The 22,178-nt window shown below is 56.2% G+C and overlaps 1 protein-coding gene across 5 annotated transcripts in view; it reads left to right on the forward strand.

Annotated features, from left to right (window-relative positions):
- The window catches only part of JDP2 (Jun dimerization protein 2), a 37,935-nt gene extending 17,664 nt beyond the window's left edge, over positions 1 to 20,271 (forward strand). For 3 of the 5 annotated variants that reach the window (XM_028508047.2, XM_036012361.1, XM_036012364.1), the window contains exons 3-4: positions 12,245 to 12,349; positions 19,122 to 20,271. In XM_028508047.2, coding sequence (XP_028363848.1) covers positions 12,245 to 12,349; positions 19,122 to 19,307 — 291 coding nt within the window. In that variant the 3' untranslated portion in view covers positions 19,308 to 20,271. Of the gene's footprint in view, positions 1 to 12,244; positions 12,350 to 13,571; positions 13,824 to 15,982; positions 16,100 to 19,121 lie in introns of those variants that run through there. The other 2 variants (XR_004900103.1, XM_036012360.1) reach the window with 2 other exon arrangements.
- The last annotated feature ends 1,907 nt before the right edge of the window (positions 20,272 to 22,178 follow it).

Raw genomic sequence — 22,178 nt, forward strand, 5'->3', positions numbered from 1 at the left:
GGAGTGGTAGCTAGGGGGAGTGGGCTGTCTTTTGGAGGTGGTGACATGTTCTAATGACTGTGGTGACAGTCACAACTTTGTGGATATACTAAAAGCTGTTGAATTGTTTATTTGAAGTTGATGAATTGTATGTGGTATCTCAATAAAGCTATTTTTAAAAACAGGGAAGAATGACCCCTGCCTCTCAGAGGGGCAGTTAAAAGGGGTGATGCGCGTACATCGCCCAGCACCTACCTGTGCTCAGACTTGGTAGCTAAAGCTATTAAAACCCCCTTTCCTGCCAACGGCGGTGGAGAGGTCAGGACCTGGTCGGGGCATTTTCTCTCTTTTCCACTGCTAGAGGCCATTCAGCAGCAGTGAGAGCCCTTCAGCCGGATTCTGTGCGGGGCCCGGGAGGAAACGCGGAGTGATCCTGGCTACCCGTGAGAGCGCGCTGGAGAGCGGTTGCGCACGTATTGACGCAGAGTCCGGAGATCTTGATCCCAATGGTCTGGGTGCGGCCGGCAGGTGGTTCCAGCCGGTAGCCATTGGTTGAAAGCCCTGGTTTAGTATCAGCCGCCCCGGTCTTTGAAGGAGTGAGGTTATCTGCGTCCAGGACAGAAGGCTCACTTGAGCAACGCACTTTATGGTTTGCAAACTGCTTTTGTGGACATTGTTCCTTTGATCTGTTCAATTACCCTAGGAGGTGGATGTTGTTAGTACTATTAGTTGTTAGGGAATCAAGGCTCAGCAACATTAAGTAAGTAACTGGCTGGGGTCATTTTTAAACCATAATTTTATCTGAGTTTTTTTTTTTTAAGAATGCTAGATCCACATACGCTAATACCTATTAGTTATCAAATCTAACACCTTGGAGAGCACCACCAAGGTGACCTCTGGTGCCAGGTTAGTCTATTTTGGGTAGACTTCAGGACCAAGCTTTCCCTGCTACTTTTCTTTAGCTGATGAGCATCCTGAGAGTGCAAGGCAATGTGACAAGACTTTATTTACAAATACAGTCACGTGCTGCTTAGTGAACGACAGGGGTACATTCTGAGAAATGTGTCGTTAAGCCCTCCTGTCACTATGCGAACATCACCAGGTGCATTGCACACACCTGGATGTTCCGGTCTCCTGCACACCTGGCTGTGTAGTGTAGCCCATTGCTTCTAGGCTACAAGCCTGTACAGCATGTTTCTGGGCAAAACAACACCAGATTAAATCAAACACCAGAAAAATGATTCAGTCAAGACTTGCAGTAAACAAGAGCTGAATGAGGCTGCCGCTATCATAACACGGCATCCTGTGTTACAGCCAACTTTTTTATAAGTAGAGTACACACTGAATTAATGATTAGAAGTATAGTAAATACATACATCAGCAACATAGTCGTTTATTACCATTACCGAGTATTCGTACTATATGTAATTGTGTGTGCTGTGTTTGTATACGACTGGCAGCACAGTAGGTTTAGTTGCACCAGCAGCTCCACAAACACCTGAGTGATACCTGTGCTCGGACCTTATAACAGTTATGACGTCATTGGGTGCTGGGAATTTTTCAGCGCCAATACAATCTTATGGGACCACCGTTGTAGATGTGGTTCACCATTGACCAAAACATGCAATGCACGACTGTATGTGTGTGTGCCTATATACATGTATGTGTATATGTACATACACTGTTGGTAACTACTGATCTGGATGGAAAACGTAAGGCAGGAATAATTTGGATCATCAGGCTGTCAGAAACCTGTAACCAACCCCAGTTACAGGTTACAGGTTAACCAACTCCTAGTTAAAGGTTATGCATCAACCACAACTCATTGGATTGTTCTCAGTGGAGGACTATAATAAGCATATGATACAACTGTGAGCCCCTTAAGAAAACACAGCCTTTGTTTCTGTGTTATCATTTGAACAAGACCTCCTACTGCTGAAACCAATCTGAATTCCCCTGGTTTACATCAGCACCACTCAGAGTGGGGTCCTTAGGCCAGCAGGCGCCAGCATCCGGGAGCTTGTTAGAAGTGCAGATTCTTGGGTCTCACCCTAAACTCCTGAAGCAGACTCAAGTGGGTGACGCCCAGAAGTCTGTGATGTAACGAGCCCTCTGGGAGGTGATGACACTGTCTGCATTTAGATGACCCGGACGTCCCAGCTGAGTGGCAATGCTTGTGTCTGAGAATGGCCTCAAGGGGCCAAAACCACATTATCACCAAACCTATCTCAAGCTTTTCGGAGGGACCTACACATCATCGGGGATTCATTAATGTATGTGGTACCTGAACCTTTGTAATACCAGGTGCCCTGAGCCAGCGAACACTGTGGCATTTCCAAACCAGTTATTTAAGGTCCTGAGATCCTCCCCGCTGCCAGCGTTCACACCTGAAGGGACTTCCAAATTGATTAAGCTGTGAGTTTATCAATAGGCTGGTCTCTTTATTGTGTTAGAAGGGAGAATCAGACGAGCCATTGTGATGCCAAAGGAGCTCCCATTTGCTGTGTCTGACCAGGAGTTCTCAGCTGCTCTGGTCTAACAATGCGGTGGGCGGGGCGGGGGGTGGGGGTGGCTTTCCGCTCTGTGCCTCAGCACCTTCCCCCACCTCTGTACTTCGTTTGCATTCATTTCATTACATATGTCACTCATGGTGGAATCATTCTGCCACCATCCAAGCCAGGTGTCCCTCGTAGAGAATTCACCTGGCCACGTTACCTGGGTGGGATTTGTATTAGTTCAGGGCCCACAAAGTAGAGGATGCCATTCTGCTCTGCAGCCTGTCTATTATCTGCCTTGTGCCTTGTGCCTGAAAGGAACTGGCTGAGATCCGTGCTTTAGCTCCACGGCCTGCATGCAGATTAAACGGGCCCATGCTGGTGGAGAATAATTAAGCCAAGGACCTTGCTTTTCACCTTCATGATGAAAGACAAATGACTTCCGAGGCTTTCGTAGGATGGTGGGACTGGAAGTATTCTTCTGCTTTGGCCAGCTCGGGACTTTCAGATCATTCCTGTTCATAGATATTCTCTGCGACAGCTGCATTTTCATTTCTCGATAGTCGTTTTGCAGGAGCTCTTGTCTCTGTTTTGGGAGGTCCCCCCCTCCCCCAGTGTAATCAAGGTATATTACGCCGCTTGTTTGTGTTATTGTTAAAGACTCAGTATGGAGTGTATTATTAACTCTTTTTGGGAGAAGACGGATTTTCCCCAGAAACCACACGTAGTCTGCTTCTCACCACCTTTGGGGAGTGGGGACGGCTCGTCAGGCCCCTGTGTCTCCCTTTCTCTCGTCTCTTGAAGCGATTGTCTGTCAGGTGGGCAAGAAAACTGATCGATTGCCTCCTGGGCAACCAAACCTCAGCTAAACTCTAAGTATGAAATGGGCCTGAAATAGATGTATTTCAACAAAAAAGAGCCCTTCAAATAGCTCTTCTGCAGCAAATGAACTTCCAGTGAATCACGGTCCCTTTTCTCCTCAATGTCAGGTCTTCTGCCTGTGTCAAGGTGATTTCCCCACGTCTCCTGGCCTCTGCCTCGCTTGTGTAGTAACAGCGTTTGCTCTGTCCTTAGCAGGACCACCCGCAAGTGGGTGTCGCCCTGCCCGGCTGGCGTTTTCGGGCTTTGTTCCACCGTGCTGCCTGTTCTCAGCAGTGGGAATGAGCTGTCCTCCAGTGCTGTCTGAGAGAATGGCCTTCCCTATTCTGTTTCTATAAACCAGCTCCAGGCCTCTCTGGCCTATTGTTTTATGGGCTCCCTTAACCCCGAGAAGGTTTTTACAAAGCAGTGTGTTCTGGTTGGCACTGGCACTGTCTGGCCTAGGGACCCTGGCAGACTCACTCCCTTCCCCCGACCTCGGGCTCCCTGGCCTGCGGGTGCAGCAGGGAATGAGGGTCTCCAGGTCTTCTCAGCTCTAGAACCTCAGGGTAGAGCTTAGCTCTCAGCCCCGCTGCTCCCCACCGTTTCCTGCAGATGCCAAGTGCGCTGAGCAATTGCTCATCCACCTGCGCCCCCGGCCGGGGGAGCTGAGTGACTCAGCTTGGCAGGTGGAGCCCTTGCCGCTGCCAGCGCTCAGTCAGAGCCTTCACCTGGCGGGTGGCTGGGCTGGGCTGACGCTCTGAGTGAGCGTGGCGACCGACCAGTGTGGGGGTTTGTTTGTAGGTCAATACGTTTGGTTAGAATGTGGTGCTGGGGGCTGTTGGAATAAAGTGGAAAGGGCACCAGGCCGGGAGGCAGGAGTCTTGGGTTCTGTCCACGTCTCTAGTTCTGTGGATCAGGTCTCCCTTTAGCAAACATTTATTGAGATTTACTGATGGCCACAAACTCAGCAAGGTTCTGGGCACACAAAAATAATGTAGACTTTGCCCTTATGGGAATCCCAGTTTAGTGGGGGAGGCAGGAACTGAGTGTAGAACACATCACAGTAAGGACCGGGATAAGCTCAGAGTTCTGTGGGAGCCCAGAGCAGAGGGACCCCTCCCCAGCCTGGAGGGGCTGAGCATCAAGGAGGACTTCCTGTAGGTGGTGATGCTTGAGCTGGGTGCACAGGCTTAGAATAAGTCACGGGGACAGCAGGGCAAAGGCATGAGCTAAGGAAGCACAGGGTATATATAGGGAAGCTTAGCATTGCAGAAACATGGAGTATAGGGTTGGGATAGATAGGAGGTGGGACCACAGCAGGCGGGGTCAAGTCACGAGGATCCTTGCGGGACACATTAAGGAGCCTGGGCCTGAGAATAATCACCCGCTACCCTGGCAGCTACCCACCCCCCACCTCCAAAGGCCAATAATGGGGTCAGATTTGCATTTTAGAAAGATCCCTCTGCTGCCTGGGGTGGAGGAGGTCTCCTAGGAGTCGTTCCAGGAGAGAGAGAAGGCCTGAAGGACAGCGCTGGGGTTGGAGAGTGGGAGCAAATCTGAGGCAGATTTAGGGTGCAGCACTGGATGGCCCGTGTGGTCGGAGCTGGAAATGAGGAGAGGGACGGGCGAGCGGTAAGGCCCAGAGCTTCTGACCCCAGTGAATGGGGCGGAGAACAGAGACGAAGTCACCAGTGAGGACACAGACTCCGAGGGGCTGAGGGACACCTGGGCTGACCGTCCAGCTGGCAGGCGGGCGTTTGGTCTGAAAGTAAAACCGGGCAGGCGCTGGTGTGCCGGTGGCAGAGGAACCACATGGAAACGATGGCCCACAGGGGGCGCGAGAGGAAAGCAGCGAGACCTCGGCCTGCCAGGGATGGGAAGGGGGTCCCGGGCAAGAGACAGAGAAGCAGGAGAATCCCAGAGAGAGGGAGTTGGGTGGAGCCAGGAGGCCCAGGGGCTCCGACCCGCAGTGTCCCTTGGTCTTCGTCTTGAGGACTCAGGTCCTGCCCTCAAGCATGTGAGCCTTGGAGCTATGCCCTTCCTTTCCTGGGCCTCAGTTTCCTCATCTGTAAAGCCTGGGGATTTGCCTGGGTGCTTGCTAAGGGCCCCTTTCTGGTTCCCTTCAGCCAAGCCAACACTGCCCCTGAAGCCCGAAGGAATAAAAACCCAGGGACGGTGGGGCTTGGTGGGGCTTTGGGGGGATCTGTCTCCAGCCTGCTGGCTGGAAGGGAGCAGGGTGTGATGGAGTGGAGTCCCTGTCTGCTCCCAGCGGGGAGACCTCAGGCCGACGTGCTACCTTGTCCCCTCACCTGTGAAATGAGGCCCCTGCGACCGCCCTTGCAGAAAGCTGGAAGGTCGGTGAGACATGGGGGCCGCTGCGTCTGCTGACGATGAGCCGGGACAGGAGAGATGAGGTGGTGGAGGGGGGCCTCGGCATGTGGCGTCTCGGTGGCTGGGGCCCGGTGCCTGATGACCGTCCCCCCGGGGTCGCTTGTCAGGGGCCGTAAATCAGCAGCCTGCAGCCGGTGCGGCCCACAGGTGTGTTTTGTTTGGCTCCCTCGGTGTTCTTTTCAAAACGGAATTTGTTGCCAACATTAAAAATTGGGAGATTTTACTTAAAAAACTGCATTTTCAGCTAATCTTGAAAATTTGGAAGATTTGGCTGCAGTGAGCCTGCATTACCCCCGGGGCCAGTAGGGGTGTCCCTCTGGGGCCGCGGCTCCTCTCGCCCTCCTCCTTCCCTAGTGGCTATTTACTTGGCCCCTCAAGGGACCTGAGTTGACAATTGCTGTCTTAGGCTGACCATGCCTCTTGAAGCCCTGTCCACTGTTCACAGAAACGGTTCAGGATTTCACGGCTGAGGTCCAGACCTTGGCCTTTGGAGGGGAAGGGCCTGGCTAGAAAAGATGCGGTGGGGGGGGGGGGGGTGCGGGGGCAGAGTTTCCAACAGCTTAGCCCCAGGGGAGATGCTGGCTGGGAGGGCCTGACTCCTGGGCATTACAGTGGGTTAGCAAGAGTCAGCGAGAGTACTGGACAGGGCCCTGGGGTTTCCTCCTTCCTCCCTCCGGGGGTGAGTAGAGGCAGAGGGATTCACGGGCCCCGGCTGGCTAGCCTGCCCAGTGAGGTCTGGTCTCTGGCCTGCCCTACTTTTTTGTTGGTGGGGGTGGGGGGGCAGAGGGGGAAGGATCGCTCAAAGCAGCCTGTTTGTATGGGGGAATGTCTGGTATGTTTGGTATTTGGGTGTTTACTTCCCAGGGTGCTCCTGGGTCCCTGGTGTTGAAATGTCTCCTTCACGCAGCAGGGAGGGACCCTGTGGGCCGGGCCAGGGCTGGATCTGGAGGCCACGGGCTGTTCCTCCAGGTCTGCCCTCTCATGGCTCCCGCGCCCTGACGCACCGCCGCCTGCTTTCCCTCGCTCGGGTCTCCATGTATGCCACAGTCCGCCCATGGGTGCTGAAGGCCGGGCGTACCCCGGGCAGCACTACCCCTGCTGTGCTGCCTCGGCTGGGAGGGCAGGCAGGGACGCTGGCATTCGCTGAATCCTCCCTGTGTCCCAGCTCTGGGCTGGGACTTAGTCCTCATTACGAACCCGTGCAGCGGGGCTTGGAGCCTTCCTCAGACAGGTGAGGAAAGGAGGCTCAGAGAGGCCAAGTGACTTGCCCAGGAGCACACAGCCAGTCCGCAGCAGAGCTGCTGGGGGACCCAGGCCTCTTAAACCCTGAAGCCCACGCCGCCAGCCAGACACCGTGAGTCTCTGATGGGCCCGGTCTCTGCCCGCGCTGCAGTTTCAGTGCGAGAAGAGCCTGCCTTCCACCCCTCCTCTGCTCTGGTCGGTGCTGGGGATTTGATTCCCGTGTGCCTTCCCCCCCACCCCAGCACCCCAGTTTCTGCTCGTCATCTGCCTTGCTCTCTTCTCTATTGCTTTGTCCATATGACAGTTTGCATTTTCAGTGCCACGGGTTAAACAGTGTCATTGCTTTTTCTCATCTTACCTGCATGTGGGTCCCACAAGATACATTTTTGGAAAGGCTATGAAATGTCACAATTCACAACCACAACTGGGCAACTCTCACCATCATATGAAAGCCACACGGCCTGCAGACGGGGCCTGGGAAACAGGGCCGCTGGTGAGGGTCAGGCAGGGGTGGAAGGGCGCGGGGGAGGCCCTCCTTGAAGCCACTCGGCTTTAATGCTACACATTCAGTGTTACTTGTGCAGCAATAGTTCTTTATTTTAAATGACACAGAGAGGGAAAAACAATGGTCACCGCCCTCAGAATTCAGTCCTGTGGACAGGATGGAGCTGAAAGGGCAGGGGGGCTGTTACCACGTGTGGGGGGGGCAGTGCCCCGCACAGCCCACCTGCCCTTGGAGGAGCAGCGGGCTGTCACTGACCCGCCAGGCAGCCTTGATAGCCTCGGTTTCCTTCCCGGTGGAGGTGGCGGGGTAAGACCGTGCTGGGTGGTTTACTGAGGCCCTTGAACCCGCTGCACTCCTGGTCCAGGGCACCTGACCCCTGCCGAGGGGGCCTGCCTCTGCGTGCTCCAGGGCCCTTCTGCACCCAGGCTCTGCCACTCTCCCACCTGTTCTGGAATCCTGGCTAGCAGCGACTCTCCCGCAGATCCCTGGAGACCACCTTCTACGCCTCCATTGTCACCCAGCATCACGTGACTTCACAAGGGTGGGACCCTGGTGTCCTGGGTGTCTCTCAGTGACAAGCGGCAGAGACCTTCTCAAACTCTCTCCAGGCCAGAGGAGCTTTCAGCACAGATTCAAGGGCCTGCGTCGTCAAGGACCCCAAGGACAGGAAGTGTAGTCAGGCCCCTCCGGGGGTGGAACTGAGAGGATGGGATCAAGACAGTTTCCCTCTCTGTGTGTGCTTCCTGTGTGTCCACTCCACCTGTCCGTGCCGCTGGCCTCTGTCCATGTCTCCTTGTGTGTCTCCGGAGTCTGCCTTTTCCCCTCTTTGTCTCTTTGTTCTCCTCTCTCTCTCTCTCTCTCTCTCTCTCTTTCTCTCTCTCTCTCTCTCTCTCTCTGTCTTCACCTTGCTCAGTCTGTAGCTTGTGTGAGGCAAGTACGATGCCCAGGGCCTGGCATTTAAGGAGGCATTCACCCCTGGGGGCTGACTCTGCCCTTTCACAAGCCCCAGAGTGAGCGCCTCCTTAAACGTGTCTCCTTTGGGACCTAGCTTGCCTCCCCCTGGTTCAGGCCCTGTTTTTCTCCCTGTCACCCAGTCCCTCTCTTTGCCTCTGTCATTCCCTCCTATACCTGAACGAGAGTGTCTCTCTTGTCACACGGCCTCTGCTTGTCTCTGGCAGCCTGATCTTTCTGCTCCTCTGGCCACATGGCTGAAGTTGGTTGCTCCCCAGCCCAGCAGTCCAATTTTCAATTTCCAGGAGGCAAATACATCCCAACTCGGGTCAGCCATTCACGCTTCTCCCAGTCGGCTATGGCCAGGGCCTGGGGTCCTCCAGCCCTCAGCAGGGGCTTGAGAACAGGCTCCCTGGGGTGCGGCAGCTCAGCAGGAGGGCCCTCTTGGCACGGGTCCCCAAGTCCCTCCACATGAAGCATGGCCCAGGGGCGCCCCTCACTGCCAGAGTGCAGACAGCTCTGCCCCGGGCCTTCCTGGGGATCTGGGGAAGACAGAGCCGGCACTAAGTCTGAGAACAGGCAAAGATATGCTCCCACCCACCCATAACTCCATCTTTAAATACACTGAGTGTCAAGTTGCCTCCCCCTCAAACACCCTGGCTCCTCCAGCTGTATCTGCAGGGAAAAACAAAATGCCACCTCCCGTTCTGGGATTCCATTTTTAGATGTCTGAAAACAGCCTGTGCTGTCTCTGACCCCCTCGTGGCCAAATGCTTCAATCCGGGGAGCTCAAGGAAGCAGGGTGGCAGCCTGAGTCTGGGGGTGAAAGACGCTGGAAGGAGGTCTGGGGGTGGGGGCCCCCAGATGGTCCCGGTTGGGGGCTGTACTTCACGTAGGCCCAGGCCAGAGCTGGCCCGTGGGGATGGAGGAGGCTGGCGGGTGCTGCCCCACCCCACATTTCTGCTGGGGCCTCAGCAGCTGTTGGTTCTGCGTCCTTAGGATGGTTCTTAAATCACAGCAGGGGTGTTTCGGGGAGACCCAGCGCCGTGTGGCGATGGGGCTTTTGGGCCCTTTCTTGCCTTCCTGGGAGATGTCAGTCAAGGCAGGCATGGATGCAGGGAAGGCCGGGGGTGGGCTTGGGAGCTGGTGGCAGCTGTGGAACTGGAGGCTTTGGGCTTCAGCACACAGCCTGGATACTTTCAGGGCCTGCTGAGAATTTGTGCAGACCTGCCTCAGCCAGCAGGGGCCCGTACCCCGAATCTAGGCTCTGCCCCCAGCCAGTGTGCTTCTGAGAAGACAGGACCCCATCCCCAAGCTTTGCTGGCCGCCTGCAGGTAGAGAGAAGAGTCCATCAAGCAGAGAAGGCTCCTTCTGAGCCCTGGGGGAAAGGCTGTGCCGATACAAAAATAGGCAGTAAATCATTTTTATAATGATAGAATCCAAGCCCGTGCCATCTTTCTCCAGAACTCTCTGTGCATTCATTCATTTGACATTTGCTGAGCTCCTGCTAAGTGCCACGTTCCATGCCAGGTGCCAGGGGTGCTCAGGTCCCCGGCAGGGAAGGCAGGTACCCACGTCCACAGAGACAAGGGTGGGATGTGACGGAGACTCCGCAGCGGGGCGCTCACAGTGCTGCAGCGGCACAGAAAAAGCTATTGTTCTGTCCTGGGGTCTGGAGAGCCTTCCCAGAGGAGGCGCCGTTCGTTGGCTCTTGAAGGTTGGGTATGAGTTCCCCAAGTGGGAAAGGAAGGTCGTCTCAGGAGGGCCTGGCTGGCTTGGAGAAGGGCGAGATGTTTGGAGCAGAGGGCGGTGGCAGGAGGGGGTTGATGTGGCTGGAGGAGTGGGTGGAGCAGCCCTCTCTCTGGGCATCGGCCAGGCCCGGTTGGTCTCCGAAACTTCCAGTGTCAAGCCGAGCCTCTTTGCTTCTGCTGCTAGAGCAGCTTCTGAGCGCCCCCGACTTTAGGGAGGATGAGGCCCTGCACGGGGGTGGAGGGTCTTGGAGGACAGAGGTTGTGTCTCCAAAGAAGCAGCAGCTCTGCCAGAACCCAGGGCTCTCCGGGGCAGGGCTGGAGGCCTGCGAGCCTGGCGGCGGTGCTCCGGTTGCATGCATCACCTTAGCAGTTTGTGGGCAAACCCTCCTGGCCGAGGGGAGATTGCACCGCCTGCCACTTCCTCCAGTTCCTTCCCTCTGCCTGTCGTCACGGTTACCTCTGCTTTGTTGGGGGTGAGGTTGAGGTTGGGCGGAATCGATTTTGTCCAGGTTTCTATTTTCCCAGATGCGGGTCAGCCAGAGGAGCTGTCACTTCTGGTTCTGTTTCAAAGGAGGCCGAGGGGCCGGGAGGTGCTTGGGTGCGGCGGTGTTGGCCAGGCACTGCTCCCGGCGGCCTCCCGGGTTGGGGAGGCGTGGGTGTGGGTCGGGGGAGCAGTTTGGAGGCGGTGGAGAAGGAGACTGGGCTGCCTGGCCAGGGCCTGTGACGAAGGCCGTGGGTGCTGGTCTCGGGCCCAGGCTCTGGGTCCTGACCTCCTGGAGCATGCCGGGAGTGCGTGGAGAGAAGCTGTTTATTTTCCTGGCCCAAAGCCGCCTCGGCGGAGACCGTGCTCCAGGCCTCAGGCTGCCAGAATCGCCCCCACTAGCTCGAGAAGTGAGAGAGTTGGCAAGCCCAGGGCAATCTGTGACTTCCAGTGGCCTCTCACTCTGTCCCCAGCCCAGCTGGTCGTGTGTGTCCTCCAGAGTCTCCTGTAGGTGACAGACCACGAGAGGCATCACATCGTGACCCTGTTGGGCTGGGGCTGGTGGGCCGAGGGTCAAGAGCAGGAAGGTTGAAGTCACAGAGATCCGAGTTGGAATGCCGACTCTGCCATTTCCTAGGCAGATGGCTTTGGGTATGCTGAACTGCTGGGCCTCAGTACCACCATCTGTCAAATGGGGCAGTGATAGTACCTTTCTCATCCAACTTGACTGAGAGGATACATGACCTGTGTTTAAGGCATTTAGCAAAGAAGACAGCTAACAGGAGTGCTTGCTGTTATTATCGAAACAACAATAAGGGCCACTTTGATTGGCAGCCAGTGTTGGTGGGCCGTGAGTTTCCTCCTTCCCATGCTGTGGGCCCGCTTTCATGCGAGGTGCGTTTCCTAAAGTGCCTTGGGGAGCAGTGAGCCCAGACACTCGGGAAGCCCCTCTGCCTGTGTCCTGAGCGGGGCACTTTAGGGAGCCCCTGGGACCCCAGGATACAGGTGGGTGTCCCGGGGAAGGGCACGCAGGGAAGAGGATTAAAGGTGCTGAGGAGGCTGGGAGACTGTTTGGTGGAGGAGAAGGTAGATTCAAGCACGTGGAAGGACCGAGAGGGAGGGAGGAGATACCTCAGGGAGGGGAACGTGGGTGGGGCAGGATGCAAAAGCTGTGCCCGCGCCCCAGGCAGTTCTAAAGGACATGCCTGAGAGCCACTGGCCTGGAAAACAGTGTCCAGAGGGCTTGGGCCGGGCAGGAGAACAGACTGTCACCGTTGGGTGCCACCTCTGTGTGAGTAGACTCCCAGGTTTGGGCTCCCGAACTCTGGCAGAACCCAGGCAGCTGTGCCCTCCTGGGGCCCTGACGACCCCCACCGAGGGGTGCACACCCACCTGCTCCGAGAGGCTCCTGGGGCTGGATGGGAAGCATCTCTCTGTTTCACCAGCTGAGAGGCCAGGGAGCCGGCAGACGGAGACAGCTTCCTCAGCTCTGAGACGCGGGTCGGCAGGGCCCGCATCTGCGTGTCGGGAGAGAAGCTGTACTGCAGGCCGGCCTCAGCGTCTAATCAGTGGCTCTCTGCCCTCACAGCTAGACGAGGAAGAGGAGCGGAGGAAAAGGCGCCGGGAAAAGAACAAAGTTGCGGCAGCTCGTTGCAGGAACAAGAAGAAGGAGAGGACGGAGTTTCTGCAGCGGGTGAGCAGGGCAGCTGGCCAGGGTGGGAGTGGGCTTGCACGAAAAGACCTCATCAAAGCTGTGGGGTCAGTGTGTACCTGGGCATCTGCCCCAGCAGCCTCGACTCCTCTGTTCTTCCCTGACTCCTTCTAATGCCCCACCCCAGCCAAGACAGTCAAGGTCAGCCTGCAGCAGCTCCGACCCATCCCAGTTCCGGGAGGAGATCTATGGGAGGAGCCGAGCTCCCTCCACTGAGGTTAGACCCTTGGTGCTGATTGACCCAGAGATCCCAGGACTGATGCTACTACCCATTTTGGTGTACCCTGTTGGCCGCCAAAGTTGTCTAGGGTGGGTGCTGATGAAGTAGGTCATACCGCCATGCATGTGGGCAGTGGATGCAGCACCTGGGCAGAGAACAGCTCCGTCCTGAGCTGCAGGAGGCTCTTCCAGCTCTGCCTCCCAGGGACCAGAGGTCAGCTCTGATGCAAAGGCCAGTGGAGGGTTGCCTTGACTCGTGGCCCTCCGAGCAGGTCCCTGCCCTTTCATGGGGAATGCATCAAGCTGGTGTCTGCTGTTTCTCTGCTGAGTCCCATCTCCTAGGCCTTCCCTGATTCTCAAACACGGTAGACGGCAGTGGGGGAACACGCAGTCTCCAGCCTCCCCACCCCCAATCCCTTCTTCATTTCTAAATAGTAATGGTAACAATGTAGCATAATAACATCATGAGTCAGGCTCTGTCCTGCAGTGTGCAACAATTAAAGATGGTAACATTTGTAAAGTTGGGCACTGTGCTAACTGCTGGGTGTTTGAGTCTCATGTTATTGGCCTGACAACTAAATGAAGTGCATGCCTTTGTGATCCTCCTTCTACAATGGGGGGAACTAAGACATGGCAACGTTAAATAACTTGCCCTGGTCCCTCAGCAACTCAGTGGTAGAACTGAGATTCCCGCTTGGGGGGTAATTGCAAAGCGTGTATTCTTAACACTTCTGTACTGGCTCTAATTCATTCATTCATTTGTGCATTCATTTGTCTGTGTGTCTGTTTATTCTTTTGCTCATTCATTGAGTTGTTGGCAAGTATTTTTAAGCATGTCCTAGGTGCCCAGCCCTGTGCTAGCTATCATGGGGTGGGGGACGCACGTGTAGGAGCAGATGTGGGTCCTCCCACGGGAGCTGGAGAGACGAAACCGTGTTGGTCTTGCTTTTCTCTGATGCTGGGGAATCTATGGGTCTCTCCTCAGGTTTGCAACAAGCAGAGAGCAAATGTGAGGTCGTGGTGTAATCAGCATGGGACCTGTGGACACGCCTGGGCTGTGAGCACCTAGGCCGGGTTAGACTCCTAGATCTCGGAGCCCCCCACATCGGGCTGGATGTTTTCAAGCAGTTTCTAAGACACTGGTCTTACGTGGGCCTTTAAGAGGGATGGAGCGTGGCGCGCTCATGTCCAGCACTGGGTGTGTGCCCAGCTGGAGAGGCACAGCCGAGCACAGAGAAGTCTCACGTCCGATCCCTGCCTTCGGGGCTGGTCAGCCAGGGGGCAGGCAAGATCTGCCAAGGGACTGTACACAGTCAACACCGGTGCAGTAAACAGTCGGTGCCAAATGAGCGTTGCTACCTGCTCTTCACCTTCCAGTGGCACTTGCTGAGCACCTACTGTGCACCAGGCATCACACATGCCTTATTTAGTCTTATAACATTCCAGGGAGATAAATATCGATGATCCCCTTTTTAGACATTGATTTGTAGCTCAGAAAGGTCAAGTTATTTGGCCGAGGTCACAGTGCTAGCAGGTGGTAGGGCCGGGATTCATTCATTTGTTTGCTGGTCCATCTGGCCACCCAGTACGTGTTGAGCGAGTGCCCGCTGCACAGAGGACAAGCAAGCGATGTCTGCGGCGGGGGCGGGGCGGGGGCGCTGGCAGGCGGGAAATGAGGAGTAGGAGCGGGTGCTGAGCCTTGCGTTGGGCAAGCCCAGCGAGCTGTGAGAACATACAGAGGGGCCCTGGGTCTAGGCTGAGGAAAGACTGCGTATTGAGCCATAGGAGAGGAGTAGGAGCCAGCCGAGGTGAAGGACAGGAAGGGAGGGCGTTACCAGGAAGGGCACAAGCAAAGGCCAGAGGCAAGAGGCGTTTAAGAATGTGGTCAAGGAATTGGAAAGAGTGGCCAGAGTTTTGGGGGCACAGGCCAGGGGACAGGGAGGCAGGCAGGCCGGCCGGCCCGGAGCCGCGCTGTGTCAGGTTGTCCGGGCGTCAGGTTGCCAGGTTGCCTTTGCTGACCACCGTGGAGGAGGAGAGTGAAACTTCACGTTCTCATTGTATTCTAAGGGTGTGCTGCAGCCCTGGCCTGGGTGCTGATACCACCTTCCTCCACTCTCACAACCGTCCGCGTTAGGATGGTGAATCTGGTCATGCGGAGCCATGGGAGGGTTTCGCAAGGAGAGAGACACACACCTTAGCAAGATCCCTCCGCCGCAGCGCGGGACCAGATCCTGGGCAGCCGAGAATAACCGGCGATCCCGTGTGTGGCTATGGCATTGCCCCGGTGAGGGCAGAGGGCAGCTGCGAGCGCGCAAGTGCAGTCTCTACGGCTAGGAGGGAGGTCTGCGCAGGTCTGAGGGGCCTCAGCCCAGTCCTTCCCTTCGCCCCCTGCCCTCCCCCACTGCTCTTACATCCGTCTGCAAGCAGAGGTGGGGTGTGAGGTTCAGGCAGGAACGCGGAGGGCTGTGTTGGCAGTGTCCAGACCTGGGGAATTCTCTTGAGATTCACTGTTAGCAGGTAAAGTATTTTCAAGGCCAGAGGTGCAAAGGGATGTATGTGCACAGGTGTGTGTTTTGTGTGTACATGTATACACACTCACATACACACACGTATGTAAAAAATCACTTTTCCATCCTTGACCCCTGGACACCCCACATCCACCCTGGGAGGTTCCTGTATCATCCCAGAGCCCCGTCCCCTGCACCAGCCCAGGCCCTGGAGGAGGCAGGCGGCAGACCTTTGCCCGGGTCAGATGTTCACCTGCAGGCCCGCTGGGCTGCCCGCTCCTGTAGCGCCAGCCCCTGTGACCGCTGTGCAACACAGCTCCCCTGCGTGTCGGCAGCAGTGACCCGTGGCACCCTGTGCCACTCTCTCCTTGGTGGTCACGGCGGCCTGGGAGGACGCAGGGCCGCCCCATTCCACTGAGGACTCTGAGACTCGGAGGCCTGGGCTCCAGGCCACGTGGGGCTGCGTCAGGACTGGAACCCAGGGCTTCCTCTCCTGCCTGGCGCCCCCTTCAGACTGCCCCGGCTCAGCAAACGGGGGAGTGCTATTCATGGAGGTGCATCTGGCAAGGTGCTGAGTCAGGACTTTAATTCGGGTCTTTTGAGTTCAGAAAGTTGCCCCAGGCTTCTTCCCAACCCTCAGGGTAACTTTAATACAAAGTAGAGTCAGAGAATCTTAATGCTTCAAGTCCCCTGGGCCGGTCATTCTATTTTCAGGGAGGAAACTGAGGCCCGGAGAAGGGGAGGGACTTGGCCCAGGTCACACAGCCGGGATGCCCAGCCCCGCGGCCTGTATTCTGCCTGTTGCCTTTGCTGACCACCGTGGAGGAGGAGAGCGAAACTTCACGTTCTCATTCTATTCTAAGACAACAAATGGTTTCATTTTCTCTAGGGCAATAAAGATCTACCAGAGGCAAAATGATAAAACATGCAAGCCGTTATTCACTTCATAATTAACATGTGAAGATCCTAGCCCACGATCCTAATTAATTAGGAAAGCAGATATCAGGTAATTGCTGTTATAAAGCCACACACCACTGCCACAATCACGGCTAAACAGAGATTCTTCTGAGCTCACCTCGCTAGCACCAACCGATAAAACAGAAGGAAGTAAAACAGAGAAGGTTAGTGACACGCTGAACGGCCAGCCAGGTGGTATTCCAGGGCACGCCCTCACGCTGTAAAGCCAACAGTGTGTGCGGTGGCGTTCCTGTGGCCAGTGCCTGTGTGCAGCAGGGTGCCACCGCACACCTGCCCGGTCTTCCGTGTGACCCAGATGCTCACGTGCAAGGCTGGGTGGCCCTGCAGTCACTTCAGGGAGGGGCCTGTGTGCAGTGCTGGGCGCTGCCCCTCGCACGCCCGTTTTCAGCTTCCACCCACCGTGCTGCAACCCCACCCCTCCTTTGTCCTTCCCCGCCACTCCCTGGACCAGCTCCCCTCCCCCGGGCTCACGGCCGGCTCTGTCCCTGGCTCTCATTCTCCAAATCCAGGTGGTCACCAGCACCTGCCAAGCTTTCTGTGAAACGTCCTCCTCTTCTCCCCCTTCTCCTTCTTCATATTCTCTTGCTCACAGCTTAAAGAAAAAAATCCTTCAGCCTCCCTAAGCCTTTGGTTTACATGCAAAGTCACAATCATCATCTTTTTGCCGGTGAGATAACCAAGGCTCAGAGAAGTTCAGGAACTTGCTCTAGACCCCTACTTCCAGCCCTAAAGCTGTTTTATCGGTCTGGCTCAGCACACACCTTCCCAGCGTCCTGCCCCGCTACACCCTCAACTGACCTGTGGTCACAGATCTTATCTCCCAAATGCATCTTGAGCTTTTCCACATCTGTGTCCTTGCTCACTCAGGGCTCCCTTCGTGAAACCTCTCTCCATCCCCCGAGACGTTCTCTACTCAACCCAAGGTCAGACCTGGCCACTGAGCCCCCCTGAAGGCCTTGTGGACTTCGCCCAGCTGACGGGCACAGAGCAAGCCCCACACTGTAGGGGTTCCCCCGCTCAGAGTGGGAGCCACACGAGAGCCGAGTTGGGGGCTCACGGGTCTCCGGATGTCCCCAGAGCACTCACTGCACACAGTAGGCCCCCAGCAGATGCTCACAGGTGTCTGAGGCCGAGGCTCAGGATTCAGTGTTGGAGCCTGGGCTGGGGAGAGCCGGGAGGTCAGAGGTTTTTGTGAGAACTTCCCAAGGTCACCAGCTCCTCAGACTCAGCGAGCCAGTGGCTAAGGCAGGCACCTAACTGTCCTAGACTGATGGGTCACGGGCTCCCGGTTCCATGAGGGGCCTCTCTCGGCCCCCAGGGGTGGACTTCTCTCGGAATTCCAAGAACGGTGGGCCAGGCCAGCCTCCCCACAGTGCCTCATCCTGTTGAACTGAAATCACCGTAGCCGGTTTTTAACATTTCCCCTCTGAGCATTTCCCCCCCTTTTTTTCTGTTCTCCCTCAGCACGCAGTCACGAGGACTGCACGTCTCAGCAGTTCTGAGGTCCCCAGGCGCTGACGCTGCCCCCTCAGAGACTAGCACAAGGAACAATTTAGTCAGACCGGCTGGGGCGGGGAAGACAGCAGCCCAGGGGGTGCGGGGCCCCCCAGGTGGAGCGGCCAGCTCACAGCTCTAGCCAGGGCCGCTTGGCCTGCTGGCACACACACAGTTGCGGCCACAGCTTGTTCCCAGACTAACGCAGGTTGCTCAACCTCAGCACTGTGAGCAGTTAGGACAAGGTAGTTCTTTTTGTGGGGCCACCCTGGGCATTGCAGAGGGCTGAGGAGCATCCTTGGTGTCCAGCCACAAGATGCCAGTAGCGGCCCCCTCACCAGCTGTGACAACCAAAAACGTTGTCCAATGTCTTCTGGGAGACAACACTGTTCCTGGTAGAGAACCGCTGGTCTAAAACTTTGCTGGTCATTGCATGAATTCCGACTCTCAAACTGGTATAAGTTTTGTCCTGGCCAGGTGGCTCATTTGGTTGGAGCATCGTCCCGTGCAACACAAGGTTGCAGGTTTGATCCCCAGTCAGGTCACATATGTAGGTTGTGAGTTCGATCCCCATTCAGGGCACACATGGGAGGCAACCGATCAATGTTTCTCTCTCACATAGGTGTTTTTCTCACTGTCTCTCTCTCTCTTTTCCCCTCTCTCTCAAATCAGCACAATATAAAGATCAAAAAAATCAACTGGTTATAAGTTTTTAGACACGGTTCAAGAAAAATCATTCAGGAGCTTTTTTATTATTTCAGCCCCCAAGCCTTTAATCGGCGTGCCCATCACTATAAACATGCAGCCCTCCAAAATCAAACCAGCATTCTTCCCTCTCCCCGGCACCTCTCCAGCTGAGCTGCCAGTTCACTGGAAATCTCTCCTGAGGTCTATTTGAGTCCCCATGTTGGATCCAGAAGGGTGATTGTTATTTCCTCCCAAAGGGCAAAACTTCTAGACAGAGGTGGTTCACACAATTACAGGCTAATAACCAGGAAGCACATGTTTTAGAAGGAGCTACATGACCACACTGGGCTTGTTCATCCCACAAGCCAAAATTTCTGCAACATGCATCTGTCACTCATCAGAGCCCTTTGTCCTTTCGCCGCCACCCAAGGGCCACCTCTAGCCCCTCGGTGGACCCTTCGCAAACCTGTCGTGGATCCACCGGGCCTAGTCTTCTCCCACCTTTTGTTTCTTACGCAAAGGCCCCGATGCAGGAGAGTGCCTGGCATACTTGAGCAAGGGCAAGGAAGCCACTGTGTTTGGGGAGGATCGAGTGAGGGCAGAGAGACGGGACATCAGCCAGGCTGGCTCCAGATGCAACCTGGGTTCATGCCACTGGTGACACAGGCCAGTGTCACAGGTGTGACGGACGCTGCTTGTAGAAGGTCAGTTATCCCAGGGGCTCCAGAGCAGGTTCTGTGCTTCCTCCAGTGGGGACCTGGCAGACAGCAAACGGAGGGGCCAGTCTTGTGCTGACCCAAAGGCAGAGCCTCTCCCCAGAGCCGTCCCCGGTGGAAGCTTAAAGCCGTGTCTCTTGTGTTTGCGCACAGGAGTCTGAGCGGCTGGAGCTCATGAACGCGGAGCTGAAGACCCAGATCGAGGAGCTGAAGCAGGAGCGGCAGCAGCTCATCCTGATGCTGAACCGGCACCGCCCCACCTGCATCGTGCGGACCGACAGCGTTAAGACCCCCGACTCAGAAGGCAACCCGCTGCTGGAGCAGCTGGACAAGAAGTGACCATGGGCTGGGAGGAGGAAGAAGAGGAGGAGGAGGAGATGGGGAGAGGGAGAGGGAGGAGGGTCCCAGATGGCCCTTCCTTGCTGCACGAAAAACTTTTGGATGAGGCTCAGCACAGCCAGCATCGGCCGCGCTTTTTTTGTGAAACTCTCGTCAGCCGCACCAGGGGAAGAACAGGCTGATGAAACCCAGGACCAAGCGCTGAGACCAAAGTAGCCCCAAGGGTGGGGCTGTCCTGCCTGGGGCCAGGCTGGAAGGAGGCAGGACAGAGGCTCTGGGCCGGAGAGACGCCCAACCAGGCAGCTGTGGGCACTTCTCCGGCCTGTCCTCCTGGGCACCCACCCAAGGGACCTCCGAGCAGCCAGGAAAAGCCATGAGTTGCAACCAGGATGCGGCTGAGGATGGAACTCAGAGTGAAACTGCAATCTGCCTGCCCCCACCCCTGCCCCTGCCCCTGCCCCCGTGCAGAGCTGGAGAGGGGCAGTGCCAGGCCCTGCTGCACCCACTCACCATGGTCCAGCGCGGTCCTGCCCGGAGCGGCAGCCGGGGCGCACCCTCGCCGGCCCTGCTGGAGTCGCTGTGGGCACGAGGCGCGGGCGCCCTTCCAAAGCACATACTCACTGAATGTTTACAGACTGGCTGTCCTGGCAGGGCTTTCAACTGCACATGTTTTTTTATACTTTCTTTTTTTTTTTTAATATTTTTTACAAAAAAAAAAGATTTTATACAAGCAATATATATATGGATTTCTATAATCACTCGACGTGATACAGTATAAATATGCTATGGTTTGTTGGTTACGAACAGATACTCAGCAGTTATGGCCGTCGTTTGTAACTCCTAAGTACTGTAGTCTCTGGGCGTGGGGGGGGGCCGGGGCGGGGGTGGGGAGCATTGCCATCCTGGTAAACCCTTCATCGTACTCAGTCCTGTATCGCTCAGTAAACATTACTCTTACTTACCCCACTGCCTCCTGTGGTGACTGCCTGGAAAATGGGGCACGGGGCATGCTTGGTGGGCCCCCCGGTGTGCAGTGTGCACAGATGTTGGAACGTTGCCGTCGGCCCTTGGTTCTCGCAGCAGCCCTTCCAGGTCAGCGTCCGTGCGCCCATTTTAGAGATGAGGAAGCTGAGGCTCAGAGCCATTAGAAAGCTACCGTATTTACTTCCTTTATTCGTTCCACGTCTGTTAACCGAGTGCCACCCCGTGTGGGCCAGGCCCCCTGTGAGGCACCAAGTGGTCAGCGGGGAATAAGACAAACCCAGGCCCTGCATTCCTGGAGCTTCCGGTCGTGGGCTAGATCCTGTGCATGCTCCGTACAAGGTCTCAGTTCACCTTCACAACAACCGTGCCGGGGAGCAGCAACTGCCCCCAAGTCAGAGAGGCCTGGGAAATAAACCTGAAGCCACTGTTTGCCGACAGGTAACGTCACGCCGTCACTGTGTGACAAGCAGATGTCGCCTCATTCAGGTCTCCCGACGGCCTGATGCCTGGTTTTTGCCCCCACTTCACACACAGCTGCACTGAGAGGGTGAGTGACTTACCCAGGGTCGCCCAGCCCACGAGGGGCAGAGCCGGTGTTTGAGTGCTGCTTCCGGAGGCCCATGGCGCTCCACCTGGCGCCAGCTGACTGTGCGGTTACCCCTGTGGTTGGATGTCTCGTCCGACTGGGACAGGAAGCCTGTGAGGCCAGGGTTGCAGACATGGTTCCCGGAAGGGCTGGACAGTGTCAGGCTCTGCCGTGCATTCGAGGATCGAACCTCTGGTCCAGGGAGAGGTGCACCTGGCCCAGGAGAGAAGGTGTGGACGACTCAGCCAGGTCCCCGCCTGCACAGCTGAATGCCTGACTCGGAAGAGCAAGGATGGCTCAGTGTGATAGGTGACATCTGCCGTTAACTTGGCACGCGGCAGCTCACGGGCACTTCAGCGTGTTATCTCGTTTCCTATTGCAGCCCTGCGAGGGGGGCGGGATGGGCCTCTCGAGCTCCACTGAGAAGCTCTGCAAGCCGAGACCAAGATGAAGGTTCACCCAGCTACAAAGAGGCAGAACTGGGAGCTGAACCCCCCTCTCCTACTTCATACGGTGCATCCGCTCTTCTCCATCACTGGGGCTACATAACCGATGATGAGGCTTCAGACAGCAGTGACCTTGGGTAGCTTCCCAGATCATGAACAAGGCCTTCTGGGGTGGATGGGAAGTGAGACTAGGTCATCAATATATCTTTGGTTCCTAACTCATCTTGGGTTCTCTCCACCCAGCACCCTTGGTGTGGGCCCACTGAGCCCTGCCTTGGAGGCAGGGTCTGGGTGGCTCACCGTCAGCTGTGGCAGCCACGGTGCGTCCTCTGGCCATAATGTTGGGAACTTTTCAAGCCATGAGAAAAACAAATCTGTAGACTGGCAAGGGTCCCTCCAGTGAGCTGGTAGAAGCCCCTGCCACCTGCCCTCCAGAGTTGGGCCCTCCAAGCCCCTGCGGATGGGCCGCCCCAGAACCGTGGCTCATGCTGTGCTGGGGCCTGCCCTTGGCGTTCCACCCTCACCAGGACTGCCCCGCCCTCCTGGGGTGGCCACAATCGCAGTCTTCCTTGTGAGAGCTAAGGCTGGTATGTCCTCTGCGTGCCTGGCACTTTAGATGTGCTACTGAGGCCGGTCCGTATGACCTTGCCAGGAAGTGCCATCACCCTCACGTTACCGAGGAGACGGCTGAGGCACAGGGAAGAAGTAACTTGCCCAAGGTCTCTGTCCTGCTGGGCGGCAAGAGCCTGGATGTTCTTAGGGTCAGACTCCAGGCGTACAAACAGGAGGGCTGGGCCTCACCCTTGGGGGAAATGCTCCGTGTTTGTGGTGTGACCTCACTTACAGGGAAACAGA

Source organism: Phyllostomus discolor, chromosome 1 (assembly GCF_004126475.2).
Source record: "Phyllostomus discolor isolate MPI-MPIP mPhyDis1 chromosome 1, mPhyDis1.pri.v3, whole genome shotgun sequence".
NCBI classification, from domain to species: domain Eukaryota; kingdom Metazoa; phylum Chordata; class Mammalia; order Chiroptera; family Phyllostomidae; genus Phyllostomus; species Phyllostomus discolor.